Genomic DNA, 15244 nt, shown 5'->3' with positions numbered 1-15244 from the left:
TTTGAACTGTGGAGTTGAAGAAGACTCTTGAGAATCCCTCGGACTGCAAGGAGATCCAACCAGTCCATCCTAAAGGAGATCAGTCCTGGGTATTCATTCGAAGGACTGATGCTGAGGCTGCAACTCCAATACTTTGGCCACCTGATGCGAAGAGTTGACTCACTGGAAAAGACCCTGATGCTGGGAGAGATTGGGGGCAGGAGGAGAAGGGGACGACAGAGGATGAGATGGCTGGATGGCATCACCGACTTGATGGACATGAATTTGAGTAAACTCTGGGAGTTGGTGATGGACAGGGAGGCCTGGCATGCTGCGATTCATGGAGTCACAAAGAATTGGACACGACTGAGCAACTGACCTGAACTGAACTCAGTGGCTAAGACACCATGCTCCCAGTGCAGGGAGCCCAGGTTTGATCCCTGGTCAGAAAACTAGATTCCACCTGCTGCAACTAAGACCCAGGGCAGCCAAAGAGATAAATAAAAATAAAAGTTTTAAAAATACAAATTAAAAATTAAATGGAGCTGGGAGGTCTTTAAGGAAGTGTGACTTATGTGGTTTTCTGCCTGGATGGAAATCTGACCTTTTGAGCATTTATTGCCTTAATGAACGCATCCAGAGTATCTGCCCAGTGTTCCAGAAACTCAAGATTTGTATCAGACTCTTACCCTAAAACACTTGTCACAGCCTGTCCCTTAAGGGCATACATTTCCTTTCTTGCTCTAGAATGTATTCTGATGGCTTTTGTCTTTATAACCCTCTGACTCTTCCTTGGAACACTCTTTAGTTTTCACCCAAATTTGTTTCTCCAGAATTACCATTCTTAAGAACAAAATAAACTCTTTTCTTATTTGCAGCCTTCTGTGTGTGTGAGTGCTTGTTGTTGGGCTGATGATAATGGCACCTACTGCACAGCACAGCTGTGAGGACTCAGTAGGAGCGTGAGTGCAATGTGCTTCCGAAACTCCCTATTAGAATCCAGACCCCTTAGCCTGGCCCTCAAAGCCCATTAGGATATGCTCCCAATCTACTTTGCCAGTTTCATTTTCAAAAACCCACCTCGTGGAACTTCTTTGGCCCTTCAGAGGTTAAGATACAGTGCTTCCCCTGCAGGGGGCATGGGTTCGATCTCTGGTCGGGGAACTAAGATCTTGTACGCTTCATGGCAAAAAAAATAAAAAGGGGGGTGGGGTGAGGGGGGTGGTATTCAAAGTAGTAAGTGGCAAAGATTTCATTTTGGAGTAAGGCTGATTTGGGGGAATCAGGACGCCAGGTTATAGTGGCGATCACGCTCTCTCCTTACCCAGGCTCCCTTCAGCTAGCCATGGACACATACTGCCAGGTGGGAAGAAAGGGTGGACTCCACCTTGGAAGACAGTTCTCCTTTTGTGGAAGATCACACCTGCCATGCCCAGATACTGGTCCTCTCTGTCATTTTTAGTACACCAGGCCATTCACTTACCCCCTCAGACTTACTCTAGGAAGTAAGCTCTTCTTCCTAAAAGCTCTTCTTTGCCAAACGAATGTCACTGCCCCATTCACTCGGCCTTCTGCAACAGTGACGTGCCAGGCGTGGTGCTAAGCGCTTGGCATGTGCTATCTCATTTCTGCCTCCAAAGAGCAGCTCCATTTTCAGATGATCAAACTGTGGCTTATAAAGTCCAGTCACCAGTCACATACCTAGGATGTGGCTCCAAATGCAAGCTTGCCTAAGCCCAAAGTCTGGTGGTTAACACAACTGCAGCAGTTAGGAACACACTCTGGAGTTGCAACCCCATTGCTTGATCATGATGGGCTGCCCAGGGTGACAAAGCCCTTCTCCTACCCTCAGGGCTTGAGCCCTATTTCAAACATCCAAACCATCGCTTCCTCTTTGTTTAGGGCAAGAGGCTAAACCTCAACTTCCCTTTCCTCCTGCCTAGCGTCATAAGAGATTACAACCCCACAAATCTAAAAAAGGCCTTCCTGTGGCCCTGGGCTCAGTGCTTTGGGTGCAGCAGCCCTGTTACTTCCACATAAGCCTTAAAGAGAGTTTTAAGAGCAGTGACTACAGAGGGGGCTCCTCAGCTAAGAGTTGGAGCTCCTGGCTTTTGCCCACTGACCGACTGTATGACCTTAGTGGTGTCACTCGACTCCTTGGAACCATATTTACCCGTCTGTGAAATGAGGACATGTGCTCTCTCTTTCCTCCTCACTTAGATAGTGGGTGAAAAGGTGCTTTGTAACTCAAGAAGATTTTTATTTTGGATAATAATAATGTTGTTAAGTTGCTAAGTCATGGCCAACTCTTTGCAACCCCATAGACTGCAGCATGCCAGGATTCTCTGTCCTTCACTATATCCTAGAATTAGTGATGGAGATAGCCATCAAACTCATATCCATGGAGTCAGTGATGCCATCCAACCATCTCACCCTCTGTCACCCCTTCTCCTGCCCTCAATTTTCCCCAGCTTCAGGGTCTTTTCCAATGAGTCAGCTCATAGTTATTGCCTTCTCACTATGTGCCAGATAGGGTTAAGCACTTTTACATGTGTTATCTTATTTAGTTCTCAAAAATGCTATGGGTGGACATTCTTATCTCCATTTTACAGATGAAAGAAACAAGCTCAGAGAGTAAGGCGACTTGCTCAAGGTCAGACAGCAAGTGGTGGTACTTGAATTCTAACCCTGAGGGTTTGACTAGAGGATCCATCCTACAGACGTGAGTGGTCCTTTGTTGCTGTTTAGGCTCTCAGTCAGGTCCAACTATTCGCGACCCGATGGACTGCAGCACGCCAAGCTTCCCTGTCCTTCCCTATCTCCTGGAGTTTGCTCCAACTCATGTACATTGAGTTGGTGATGCCATCCAACCATCTCATCCTCTGTTGCCCCTTTTTCTTCTGCCCTCAATCTTTCCTAGCATCAGGGTCTTTTCCAATGAGTCGGCTCTTCTGATGCTGAAGCTGAAGCTCCAGTACTTTGGCCACCTGATGCAAAGAGTCATCTTTACGAGCCATATATACGTGGCTAGTCATGGAGACAGTTAATGCCTCTGGGTGGAAGGCGTTGGTGGAATTCAGGGTGGAGGAGTTTAGTCCTTCAGCAATAAGGTGAGCCCTGGGGTGCAGGGTGGGGAAGAGTGAGCTATAGTGTGCCCAGGCCATCTGGATGTCTCCTTCCCCTCTCCTGGCCCGACATGCCTTCCAGAGGAGACTCTGAGCAGATGCCTCAGGATGGAGGGCCACCAGGGAGCCTGCGGCCCCTCCAGTGCTTGCTCTTGAGCATCCAGGGGCTGTATCCAGTCACGGTGCAGACTCAGTTGGCCGGCCCACAGTGCCTGCTCTCTAGGAAAAGGATCTGAAGGCTGCCGCTAGCCTGGGCCTCTTCATCTCCCCATCTGATTTGCAAAACCCCAGGTGGCTTAGTCGTTGCGATCTCTGTGGGGTTTTGGCTTTAACAGTTTGTTTGCGGTGCTCCCTCTGGTGGCAAAAGGGCACCATAGCACCCCTCACATGGTACCACTAACAACACTTAAACTGCGTTGTAATCATTTTGACACAATCTTCAGAGTAGACCAGCGGGTTCAGTATTATTTTTACCACCTTATGAAATGCAGACTCAAAGAGGTTAAATTCTTGCTCTGTGTGATGCAGAAAGTAAGTCGAGACTTGAGCCCAACACTTTTTCTGTCTTCTCTCAAGTGGTCCCTGGGATGCTCCAGGCAAGAACACTGGAGTGGGTTGCCATTTCCTTCTCCAGTGCAAGAAATTGAAAAGTGAAAGCAAAGTCACTCAGTCGTGTCCGACTCTTAGCGACCCCATGGACTGCAGCCTACCAGGCTCTTCCATCCATGGGATTTTCCAGGCAAGAGTACTGGAGTAGGGTGCCATTGCCTTCTCCACTGGTCATGAGCACTGGCTTGCTTACAGTAATTTCCAAGTTTGGTTCCCTTTTCCTCCTCAGGCCACTAGTTCCTTTTTCTCAGACCTAAAACTCAGCCTCTGTGCCAGAAGTGGGCCTGACCAGAGGAGCTGGTGGTGATTCCTGTGGCTGGAGGCTCGGGGCCCGGAGTCAGCACTCAGCTGCCTTCACCGCCTTCACTGCAGTGGTGCTTTCTCATGTCAACAGTCTTCATGCTCTCTCTGCCCTGTGTGCAAGGATGACTTCTGATTTTTAGTCAAACAATGAAGTGTAATATATACACAGAAAAGTGCACCAATTGTCAATGTACAGTTCAGTGAGTTAGCACACAGTGATAACATCCATCTAAACTCCTTACTCAGAAATAATTAGAATGTTACTATTCCCTTTGTGCCCACTCTCAGCTACTGCCACCATGAACACTGCTATCCTGACTTCTAATACTGTAGATTAGTTATGTCTGGTTTTAAACTTCGGGGGGTGGGTGTGGTTGGTGAGGGCCCTTCTCGCTTTGTGGAAACATGGTGGGAAAAGGTTGGGAAGCTCTGCCAGTTCCTTTCATGAGGGTCCATCCTTACGAGTTAAACACCACCCAAAAGCCCCATCTGCTAATACCATCAGCTATGGGAATTAGGATTTTTAACATTTGAATATGGGCACTTGCCTGGAAAATCCCATGGATGGAGGAGCCTGGTAGGCTGCAGTCCATGGGGTCACGAAGAGTCGGACAAAACTTTCACTTTTCACTTTCATGCACTGGAAAAGGAAATGGCAACCCACTCCAGTGTTCTTGCCTGGAGAATCCCAGGGACGGGCGAGCCTGGTGGGCTGCCATCTATGGGGTCACACAGAGTCGGACACGACTGAAGCGACTTAGCAGCAGTAGCAGAGGACACAGTTTGTAACACATGGGGGAAATTCACATTGTATCAAGTGAAAGAAGAAGGATGCAAAATGGGTGTCAAGTTCTGGTACATTAAGACTGACTCATTGAAGGGTCTTATTTTAGTGGAAGCCAAGAAACAAAAGTTGAAAAAATGAATGTTTAAAGCCTAATCGCAAAGAGTCGGACACGACTGAGCGACTGAACTGAACTGAACTGAAAGCCTAATCAGCCTAAAACCCCAGATCAAGCTTTAGTCTGACAAAATCAGATTTATTGATTTGAACTGAGGAAGAGAATTCTGGAGGAATCCTGGAATGCTGCTCTGCAAGAGAGGGGAGGGAAGCTCTTTTGTAAACTTTGTGTTCTGGCTAAAGGATTTTGGGGAGGGGCTCAGGGGAGTGGATTGCAATGGAATCCAATCAGTTCCGGTGTAGTGGTTTCATGCAAGATTCCCATTCTTGCGAGCTGGGTTTGTTTCCCAGGCTGCACATGCCGTTTTGGACTTCCCTGGTGGCTCAGAGGGTAAAGCATCTGCCTGCAATGTGGGAGACCTGGGTTCAATTCTTGGGCTGGGAAGATCCCCTGGAGAAGGCAATGGCAACCCACTCCAGTACCCTTGCTGGGAAAATCCCATGGAGAAGCCTGGTAGGCTGTAATCCATGGGGTCCCAAAGAGTTGGACATGACTAAGCGACTTCACTTTCATTTTCCGAAATGAAATTAGGAGAAGACGAGATTAAGCAAGCGGGAATTGAGTGCTATCATGAGGTAAGAGGATGAGATGGTTGGATGGCATCACTGATTCAATGGCCATGAGTCTGAGCAAACTCCGAGAGATAGTGAAGGACAGGGAAGCCTGGTGTGTTGCTGTTCATGAGGTCAAAAAGAGTCAGACAAGACTTAGCAACTGAATAGCAATAATAATGAGGCAAGAGTGGTTTAGCAAGTGCATATCCCCAGTAATAAATGAAAATAGCTTAGTGGGTTAAGAGCATCACTGACTGCTTTTCTCTTTTTCCATCCTGAACTGGTTTTCATTCAGATCTGGCCAGGTTTTAACTCTTTCTTTTTTTCCCTCAATTGAAGTACAGTTGATTTACAATGCTGTTCAAATCTCCGCTGTACAGCAGTGACTCAGTTATACACACATACACATTGTTTTATATATATATTCTTTCCCATGTTTCCAGTGTGGCTTATCTCAGGAGATTGGATATAGTTCCTTGTGGTATACAGGACTCTGTGTGTGTGCTCAGTCGTGACAGACTCTTTGCATGCAACCCCATGGACTGCAGTCCACCAGGCTCCTCTGTCCATGGGATTCCCGGAGGAAGAATACTGGAGTGGGTTGCCATTTCCTTCTCCAGGGGATTTTCCTAACCCAGGGACTGAACCCTTGTCTGCTGTGTCGTCTGCATTGGCAGGCAGATTCTTGACCACTGGCACCACCTGGTTTCTATGCTTACCTTTTGAAATTAGATTTTTTTAAAAAATTATTTTTACTTATTTGGCTGCATAACGTCTTAGTTGCAGCACGTGGGATCTAGTTCCCTGACCAGGAATCGAACTCAGGCCCCCTGTATAGAGGGTGCAGAGTCTTAGCCACTGGACCACCAGGGAATTCCCTGAAATTAGATTTAAAAAAATAATATAGATGTACGTTTGTGTTTAAACCTGCAAAGGAATTCCAGTTTAATAAGGTTCACTCCTGTGGCCAAGAAGCAGTAGCCGTGGAATAAGAGCCCCAGCTACACTCTACCACCAGAGCTTCCTTCCTAGGAATGGAGTCTCCCTCCAACCTCTCCTTCAACAGTCTAGAACCTGGAGACTACGTGAAACCGGATGTTGATTCTTTTGCCATGGAAACGGACGCGAATAAGGAAGTTACGCCAGAGGAAGAGGAAGTGGAGCGGCTGTGAACCCACGTGGGTCCTGCGTGTATTTTAGTTCCCCGAACCCAGTCCTTTAAACTCTCTCCCTGCCTACTAGGCATGGGTCGCTCGGGGAAGTTGCCCTCCGGGGTCTCGGCCAAGTTGAAACGCTGGAAGAAAGGCCACAGCAGCGACAGCAACCCGGTCATCTGCCGCCACCGGCAGGCCGCCCGCAGCCGCTTCTTCAGCAGGCCTTCAGGTAGCAGGGTCGCGATCAAGGCGCAGCCGGGCGGCGGGGTTCTGGGTCGGCCTGAGCCTCGATGAATCTAAGCTGCTCTGGGCCCCAGGCACCAGACGCTTCGTCTCTTAAAATGTCCAATCTCGAAGCTGCTGTAAGGGCCCACCCTCCCCATTTAACAGATGCAGAAACTGAGTTCGCAGGAGGGAGATAACTTGGCTCGGGTACCACGAGTGTCTGCGTCTGTAATCATGCCTGTGATTAATCTGGCTCTTCACAGAGCGCTCTCACCCTCTTCTCTTTCCCAGGCCCCTCACTGCAGCCCCCAGCCGACTCACACAAGCGAAACCGTTAGCTGGAGGGTTCCCTTTCTGGGTCTGATAAGTACCGTGGGCTGCTGAGGCGGACTGCGTTCAGAATTTAGCCTCTCAGATTAGGAGCCCAGACTCTGTCGGTTTGTTTCCTAGGGATGGTTCTTGTGTTCTTGGCCAAGGAGTTTCGAGTAGAGGTGGGGGCCTTACTGTCTCTCGCTGGTTCTCAGGAAAGAGCGACTTGACAGTTGATGCGGTGAAGCTGCATAATGAACTGCAGTCGGGGTCCCTGCGCCTGGGCAAAAGCGAAGCCCCTGAGACGGCCATGGAAGAAGAGGTGACGCCGGCTTTCACCGAGAAGTCTTCTGGCACCTTCCTGAGCGGCCTGTCTGACTGCACAAACGTCACCTTCAGCAAAGTGCAGCGCTTCTGGGAGTCCAACTCCGCTGCCCACAAGGAGGTAGGGGGGATGCTCAGGACAGCCTGAGGCTAGTTGGAGGGGGGACAGAACTGACTGCTGTCTGGTGACAAAAGGTGGAATCTCTGGGTGATGGTCACCCTTCCTACCCTCTGTGTCCCTGACCTATTGAATCTCCTAGGGCAGGTTCCACTCTGCTTTTTCTAAGAGTATCTTCTCATTTCAAGTGTAAAGTTCCTCAGTGTATTTTCCAGACAATTTCCAAACGTCCAAAAAATATTTTGCAAACGTTTTTTTCTCTTCAACTATACCTGACACAGGCCTTTTTATATAGAATGTTTTCAGAAAACATTTGTTAAATAAATTAATACTGAATAACAGTGGTTAGAAAACGTTTTATCTAATAGGATAATTTTTTGTTTATAATTTTTTAAATAACTTTAAATTTTATAATTTTTTTGTTTATAATTTTAAATTATATATATTTTGTATTTTTTCATTGTTTAGATGAGAAGTGTCAAAACTATAAATGGTAACAAAGTGAGATGAGTAGAAAAAAATATGGAAGTTGGCCTCCCAGCTTGACTTCTTTGTGGTAGTTACTGTTGACAAGTCACTGTACTTTTCTAGACTGGTGCTGTCCAACAGAAAGGTAATGTGAGCCACACACAGGATTTTAAGTTCTCTAGTAGCTATGTTAAATAAAAGTTAAAAAAAAGATGCAGGTGAAAGTAACCTTAATTATATATCTCTCATGTAACCTGGTATACTCCAAATATTGTCATTTCAACTTATAATGAATATTTTTAAAAGTGAGGTATTTTTGCATTATACTTATTGTACTGAGTTTTCAGAATCTAGTCTGACATCTCCATTTGGATGCTAAATTTTCATTGGCAGTACTTGATTAGTATTTAAAGTTCATGAAACTTACAGTTGCAAAAGTAGATTCTTACACCCAAGTAGTTCTAAATCTGTTTCTCCATAAGTATTTGCTAAAGTATTTGTTTTTAAATATAAATAATTCAGATGTTTAAAGATGCAGTTTCTCAGTCATCCTAGCCAGATCTCAAGTTCTCAACAGCCTCTTATCAAGTTATTAATACTATTCTAGACTTTTTTACCCAGACTTTGTCTAGGTTTACTGAAGCATCATTATATTTTATATACACTGTTTTGCAACTTTTTCCCCATTGATCAGCATTTCTGAATTCTTCTATATAGTTGGTCATCATTCTTTTCAATAGTTACATAGTATTCAAATCTGTCATTATTATATGGTACTACATTATTAATCCCCTGTTGATGGCTGCTTTATTGTTCTAATTGGTTGCTGCAGTGAACACACTTGTGCACAAATGTTTGCACATTTGTTTGGGTATTTCTATAAGGGGTAGGGGTAGAGGTGGGTTTTGGGGCAAATGTGTATGTCTTCCAGTTTGCTGGGCCCTGTGATGTGTTCCGCTGGCTCAGTGGGGTTCATCTTGTCTGCTCTGGGCTTTGTCAGGACATTAACTTGTGACGGAGGAAGGAGAAGAGGCTGCCCTGGGGTGGGATTTGATGGGAAATAGACGTCGCAGGTGGCTTCTCCCTTGCGTGCAGATCTGCGCTGTCCTGGCTGCTGTCACAGAGGTGATTCGCTCCCAGGGTGGGAAGGAGAGTGAGACTGAGTACTTCGCTGCGCTGGTGAGTGAGTGCAGCTTTCCGGTGGGCGTTTGGGGTGGCAGGTTCTTCAGGCTGTAGAGACAAGACAGGGACCCCTGCGTGCAGGGGTGGAGAGAGACAGCCTTGAACAGGTGAAAGGGCTTCAGTTATTCTCAAAGGGCTTCGTAAGGCTGGTGGGATTTCCTATGTGATTCTTGTAAAGCAAAATCCAGTCCTCTCTTTTTTTTCTTTCCCTAGTTGATAAAGCTGGGTTACACCCAGGGGATTCTCTAGTAAAATTGTTTTTAGAGTGTAGTCTGGGGGTTCCCAACACCTTTCCAGGGGATTTGCTGTTGTTTAGTCTCTAGGTCATGTCCGATTCTTTTGCGACCCCATGGACTGTAGCCCGCCAGGCTCCTCTGTCCATGGGATTCTCCAGGCAAGAATACTGGAGTGGGTTGCCATTTCGTTCTCCAGGGGATCTTCCCGACCCAGGGATTGAACCCACATCTCCTGCATTGCAGGCAGATTCTTTACCTCAGACCAACTGGGGAAGCCCTTTGGGGGCTTGGCTAGGTCAAAATTATTTCCATAGTACTACTAGAACATCATTTACCTTTTTCTGTGTCATGAGTATACCTTAGAGTTTTCCAGAAGTTATGTAATGTCTGATGACATTTTAACAGCTCGTGGAATTGTGCTTGCATATTCTTATGTTTAAAAAAAAGTCTCCATTTTAATTTTTAATATGATAAATATCAATAGGTATAATTTCCATAAACAAAATCTCTTTGAGGAAATCCTCAATAATTTTTAAGGGTTTGAAAGTATGAAAAGCACCACTGTGGAGAAGAGGCAAACTATAGCCCATGGGCATCATCTGACCCATGGCCTGTTTTTGTATAGCCTGAGGGCTAAGGATGGATTTTACATTTTTATAAGGTAGTTAAAACACACAAAGAAGAATTTGCAGCAGAGACCACATGTGGCCTGCAAAGCCTGAAATATTTATTATCTGGCTGCTCTTTGCAGAGAATGCTTTTTACCCTCTGCTCTAGAATAATGAAGTAAATTAAACAGCAATGTAATGGTTTTCGTCACACGTCAGGCAGTGTTCTAAGTGTGCTGTGTGTTAATTCAGTTAAACCTCATATCAACTTAATTATCCCTGCTTTACAAGTGAGGAAACCTGAGTCACAGAAAAGTTAAGTTGCTAGTCCAGAGTCGCAGTGACAGGGCTGGGATTTCAGCCTCTGACACCAGGGTTCTTGGTCCTACCCATCCCCGTGGGTGCCCGGGGCCCCAGTACCCCAGTTGCCCAGCGTGACGTGCTTCCCGCATTTCCACCCCGCGGCCTGGTCAGATGACAACCATGGAAGCGGTGGAGTCCGCGGAGTCTCTGGCGGCTGTCGCTTACCTGCTGAACCTTGTCCTCAAGCGGTGAGTCCTGGCTCCTCGTGACGGAAGAAGGGAGAGGGGCTGGGGGGTAGGGAGGAACACAGGACTTATTCAAAAGAACAAAGAGGTGCTAAGCATCCAGTGGCAGTCTCCCGGCTCAGGCTCCGGGTGGCCTGGGATGGTAGCAGGACAGAGTGTGACTGGGGTGGCTGGGCAGGGACAGCCCCGCACGGCCAGCGGGGCAGGAGGGATGAGGTGGAATGTTGGGCCCGCTTGTCTGGGGACCTGCAGCCAGGGGACACGTGGGGAGAGGACTAGGGGGAGCTTATAAGGGCCCGTTGGGTCGGTAGTGGTGGAAAATATGAGGGAGGCGGGGAGCTCAGGGGCCGTCGAAACGCACTGAACTGGGTATCACGACAGGGGAGCCAGCTGAGTGACGGGGCCCGCGCTGCCCCACTCTGTCCAGCTTCTCCTCCAGACCAGCAGCTCTCGGAGACCCCTCTGGGCTTCTCAGTGTCTCTGTTCTCTCCCCCACAGCGTGCCCAGTCCTGTGCTCATTAAGAAGTTCTCCGATACCTCCAAAGCCTTCATGGATATCATGTCAGCCCAGGCCATCAGTGGCTCCACCTCTGCCCTCCGATGGGTCAGTGTCTGGGTCTGGGTGTCCCCCTGCCATCTTCCAGAGCCCACCTGATTTGGCTAAAGCTTGCACGCTTCCTGGGAGGGGTATAGGCACTCTGTGGACGCTCAGAAAGCCCTTTGGCATTTTCCGGAGTCCCTGAGAACCCGGGCTGTCTCCCACCTGGCTGAAGCGGGTGGAGCTGAGGGTCTCTGCCTCTCTACCAGGTCCTCTCCTGTCTGGCCACCCTTCTGCGGAAGCAGAGCCTCGAGGCCTGGAGCCTCCCTGTGACCATGCAGGTGTACCACGGGCTGCTGAGCTTCACCGTGCACACCAAGCCCAAGGTGAGGCTGTGGGACCCTGGCGTGGGCGGAGGCGGCCGCTCCCATTCCAGTAAGCTGGCTGGTGCTGGCTTCCTGAGTGGCCCGGGGAGGTCACCCTGAGTGCTGGACTCCCATCCGGAGTTTCTGCTCCTGCCTGAAGCCCTGTCTACTCACTCCTGCAGGAGGGATGGTCACAGTCAGGCCTGTTTGAATTTCTGCTGCCTCACTGGTCAGTGATGTATTTAATTACAGTGGAAGGAGAGGGGGCTGGAGGGAGCTTTGGAGTCACATAGAACTGAGTTGAATATTTGACTCACTGTGCTGGGACCGTGGACAAGTTACCTAATCTCTCTGAGTCTTGGTTTTTTAAGCTGTAAAGAGGGATAATAAAATCAACTTTGCTGCAAGGTCATGGCGACACTCGGGAGTTTTCCTCAGACCTGGTCCAGGTCCTGGCTTGTAGCCAGCGCCCAGTAAGTGGTACTCGGCCACGTTGCTTCCTCCTGAAATTTAGAACTGAGGGGCATGTATCAGTCAAAACAGTCCTAAGAATCACTCCTGGTGCTGAGCACTCTGATCCCAGGCAGGCCCGTGCCTCCTTCCCTGCGATTCCCCATGGCGGTCCTCTCACTTGCTTCAGGTCTCTGCTGGAACGTCACATCACTGGAGTGACACTTACCTGATCATTGCATAAAAAAGTAGCAGCCCCAGTTTTATTGTCTGCAAAGTACTTTTATCTTCTGGCATACATTTCTTTACTTCCTATCTCCTGAAGAGTTGCTGGTTCACTGCTGAACTGGTTAGCACTCTGTATTGTTGGATGATGGCATGAAGAGAGGAATCCGTGTTGTAAAGATGAGACACTGAAGCTCAGAGACTAAGTAGTTTGGTTTGCTCAAGGTTGGTTGGTGAGTTAGTAGAAGAGCAGAAACTGAAACCCAGGTTTGTCTTACTTATCAGCCCGGGAGTCCACGCGAAGGATGCCCCTAGCATGGGTCTGTGATCGTTGCTCATTGCCGGTGGTCATGACAACCACCCACGTTGCTGGTTGAGTGCTGACCCGGCCCTGTCCCCTTTTCTTGCCCCTCAGATCAGGAAGGCTGCCCAGCATGGGGTGTGCTCCATCCTCAAGGGCAGCGAGTTCATGTTTGGTGAAAAGGCCCCTGCCCATCACCCTGCTGCCATTTCTGCCGCCAAGTTCTGCATCCAGGAGATTGAGAAGTCCGGAGGTGGGGCAGCGCGATGGAGTGGGTGGGGTGGGGCTGGGGCCAGCTGCAGAGAGTGGGCTGGAGTCTCAGCTGCCCCTCTGTCTGCCAGGCTCCAAGGAGGCCACCACCATGCTGCACATGCTGACCCTGCTGAAGGACCTACTGCCCTGCTTCCCAGAAGGCCTGGTGAAGAGCTGCAGCGAGACTCTCCTGCGGGTCATGACCTTGAACCATGTGGTGAGCTCGTGCCCCAGTGTATGGGGGTGCACCGAGGCGGGGGCGGGCAGAGCTTCACACCCCAGGCCTGTGTGCTGGCACTCGGGAAGCTCGCTGTTCAGGCCAAAAGCGGGAGTTGGGGCCTCCTGGCCCCGACCCTGCTCTTGGCTACACCTGAGGACACATCTCATCCCTGGGGTGGGGCAGACGGGTCAGCCTCAGCTGGGAGATGAGCTTGGCGGGGGCGTGGAATTGTGTGGGACTGATGAGGCAGCAGTCCTGCCCTGCCTGAGCTCTGCCCTACCCATGCTTATGGTTATATTTTTCTGTCTCTCACCTTCTTTTTTTGCTTATAGTAATTTAGTAAGATCAGTATGAGACTCTAAAGACACATAAAAGCGATGCCTTGCAATTCTGCTATCCTAGCACAATTCTGTTAATCTTTATATGTTCTCATACAGTGTTTGTTCACATACATATTTTAAAATATTCATTATATGAATAACATGATCGTTGCTTAGAAAGGAAAAAAAAACCTCCAAAGTATATAAAGTAAAAAATAGATGTCTCTTTTTCCCGCCAAGTCTCATTTCCTAAAGATATATAGTACAGGCAGCTTGCTGTGTATCCTTTTAAACATTTTCTTTTTAGATAAGCAAACACATAAAAATACTGTTTTAATTATAGTATGCCGACCATTTGTAGCCTGTTTTTTTAGTCCATAATTTTAAAAACATTTTGTTCACATTTCTCTGATGTCGTTTAAATCATTAAAAAAATTTCCCGGTGGCTGCCAAGACTTCCTAAAGCAACAGTTGTGTCTGAGTGTCTAGGCGTCTGGGGCATGTTTGAGATTCAGGGGGCCCAGGTCTCCCCTGCAACCCACCAGCTGGAGTGGGAAGTGGAGGAGCCCAGGGCTGCCTTGGCCTCCGCAGTGGGTTTCCCACTAACCTCCACGTCCTTTGCAGCTGGTGACAGCCTGTGCCATGCAGGCCTTTCACAGCCTCTTCCATGCTAAGCCCGGTGTGCGTACCCTGCCGGCAGAGCTCAACGCCCAGATCATCACAGTGAGACCTAACGGAGGGATGGGGAAACGGGGGACATGGCTGTGCTGGGGGGCAGCCCTGTTACTTGTCTGCAGAGTGAGGTTGGATAGGCCAGACTGGGCTGTCCCGGCATAGGAGGCGGGTAGACAGCCAGGAGACCATCCACCAAAGCCACATGAGTGTCCACAGGCGGGGCCCTGACCCTTGACCTTGTGGTAGTTAACACAGTAACCCATTCAGCATGATCTCATGGTAGCTGGTACCTCAAACAGGGATCTCTAAGTGGATTTGGGGAAGGGAGCACAACCCTCCCCCCAACCCCTCCAAAAAATTGTAAAAATGTGTGTGTGTGCTCACATGCATTTTTCCAGAGAAGTGTTCTGGTCTTTGTCAGGTTCACAAAGGGTCATGTGACCTGTTATTCTCGACTGCTCCTAAAGACGGTTCTCCGCTAGAAGCGGAAGCAGAAGGGCTTCATGGGTCGGGGAAAGGAAGGCCAAGGGGGCTGAGAGTTCTAGGGCCCCATGTGCAGGCTGTCGTGTAGTGATAGGAAGGGGTGTTGTCACTGGGCTGCTGCTGAAACACTTTGCTCAGTCACCTGCTTGTTCCTGGTCCCTCGCCTAGGCCTTGTACGACTACGTTCCCAGCGAGAATGATTTACAGCCCCTGCTGGCCTGGCTGAAGGTCATGGAGAAAGCCCATATCAACCTGGTCAGGTAAGGTCATGGTAGAGGGCGGTCCTGCAGCCGCCAGCCAGGCTCCCCACCCTGCATTGCAGACAGGAGGGCCATGAGCTAGAAGTTGGAGGGGTTCAGCTTTTCTGGGGGTGGCGGCAGTTCTGTGTTGAGTGTGTGTGCACCAGCTCTTGAGTTCGTGAAGGCAGGGCTGGGGAGCACAGCCTGGGTTAGCCAGGGCTGTCGCCTCTCCTGCCGGAGCGATTACCAATCAGCTGTGAGGAGCAGCAAGGCCGTCTGAGAGCATCTTCCCCACTGAAGGGTGGAGGCCAAGGGCTGTTCTTGTCACCCCCGGCTGTCGCCCTGTGCAGTCGGCTACTTCTCAGAGGGTGTCATCTGCTTTCTGCAGCTCCACCCTACTTCCCACCTGGGTTAATGGTCCCCTTCTCTGGGATTCTCAGTCGTTCGAACCCAGTTTCTGTTTTGTGTCTCT

General features: G+C 49.0%; 1 protein-coding gene across 1 annotated transcript in view; it reads left to right on the top strand.

The window, feature by feature from the left end:
• Positions 1–6691: 6691 nt before the first annotated feature.
• Positions 6692–15244, top strand: part of RRP12 (ribosomal RNA processing 12 homolog) — a 29063-nt gene continuing 20510 nt past the window's right edge. The window contains exons 1-10 of the mRNA XM_052661223.1: positions 6692–6915; positions 7436–7665; positions 9226–9309; positions 10631–10707; positions 11203–11308; positions 11512–11628; positions 12698–12836; positions 12925–13052; positions 14000–14098; positions 14702–14793. Of these exons, the coding sequence (XP_052517183.1) occupies positions 6777–6915; positions 7436–7665; positions 9226–9309; positions 10631–10707; positions 11203–11308; positions 11512–11628; positions 12698–12836; positions 12925–13052; positions 14000–14098; positions 14702–14793 (1211 nt within the window). The 5' untranslated portion in view covers positions 6692–6776. The remainder of the gene's footprint in view (positions 6916–7435; positions 7666–9225; positions 9310–10630; positions 10708–11202; positions 11309–11511; positions 11629–12697; positions 12837–12924; positions 13053–13999; positions 14099–14701; positions 14794–15244) is intronic.

The sequence above is a fragment of the Budorcas taxicolor genome, chromosome 23 (genome assembly GCF_023091745.1).
Source record: "Budorcas taxicolor isolate Tak-1 chromosome 23, Takin1.1, whole genome shotgun sequence".
In the NCBI taxonomy this organism is placed as follows: domain Eukaryota; kingdom Metazoa; phylum Chordata; class Mammalia; order Artiodactyla; family Bovidae; genus Budorcas; species Budorcas taxicolor.
The sequence above is the reverse complement of the archived record's forward strand: the minus strand, read 5'-3'. Positions and strand labels throughout refer to the sequence as shown.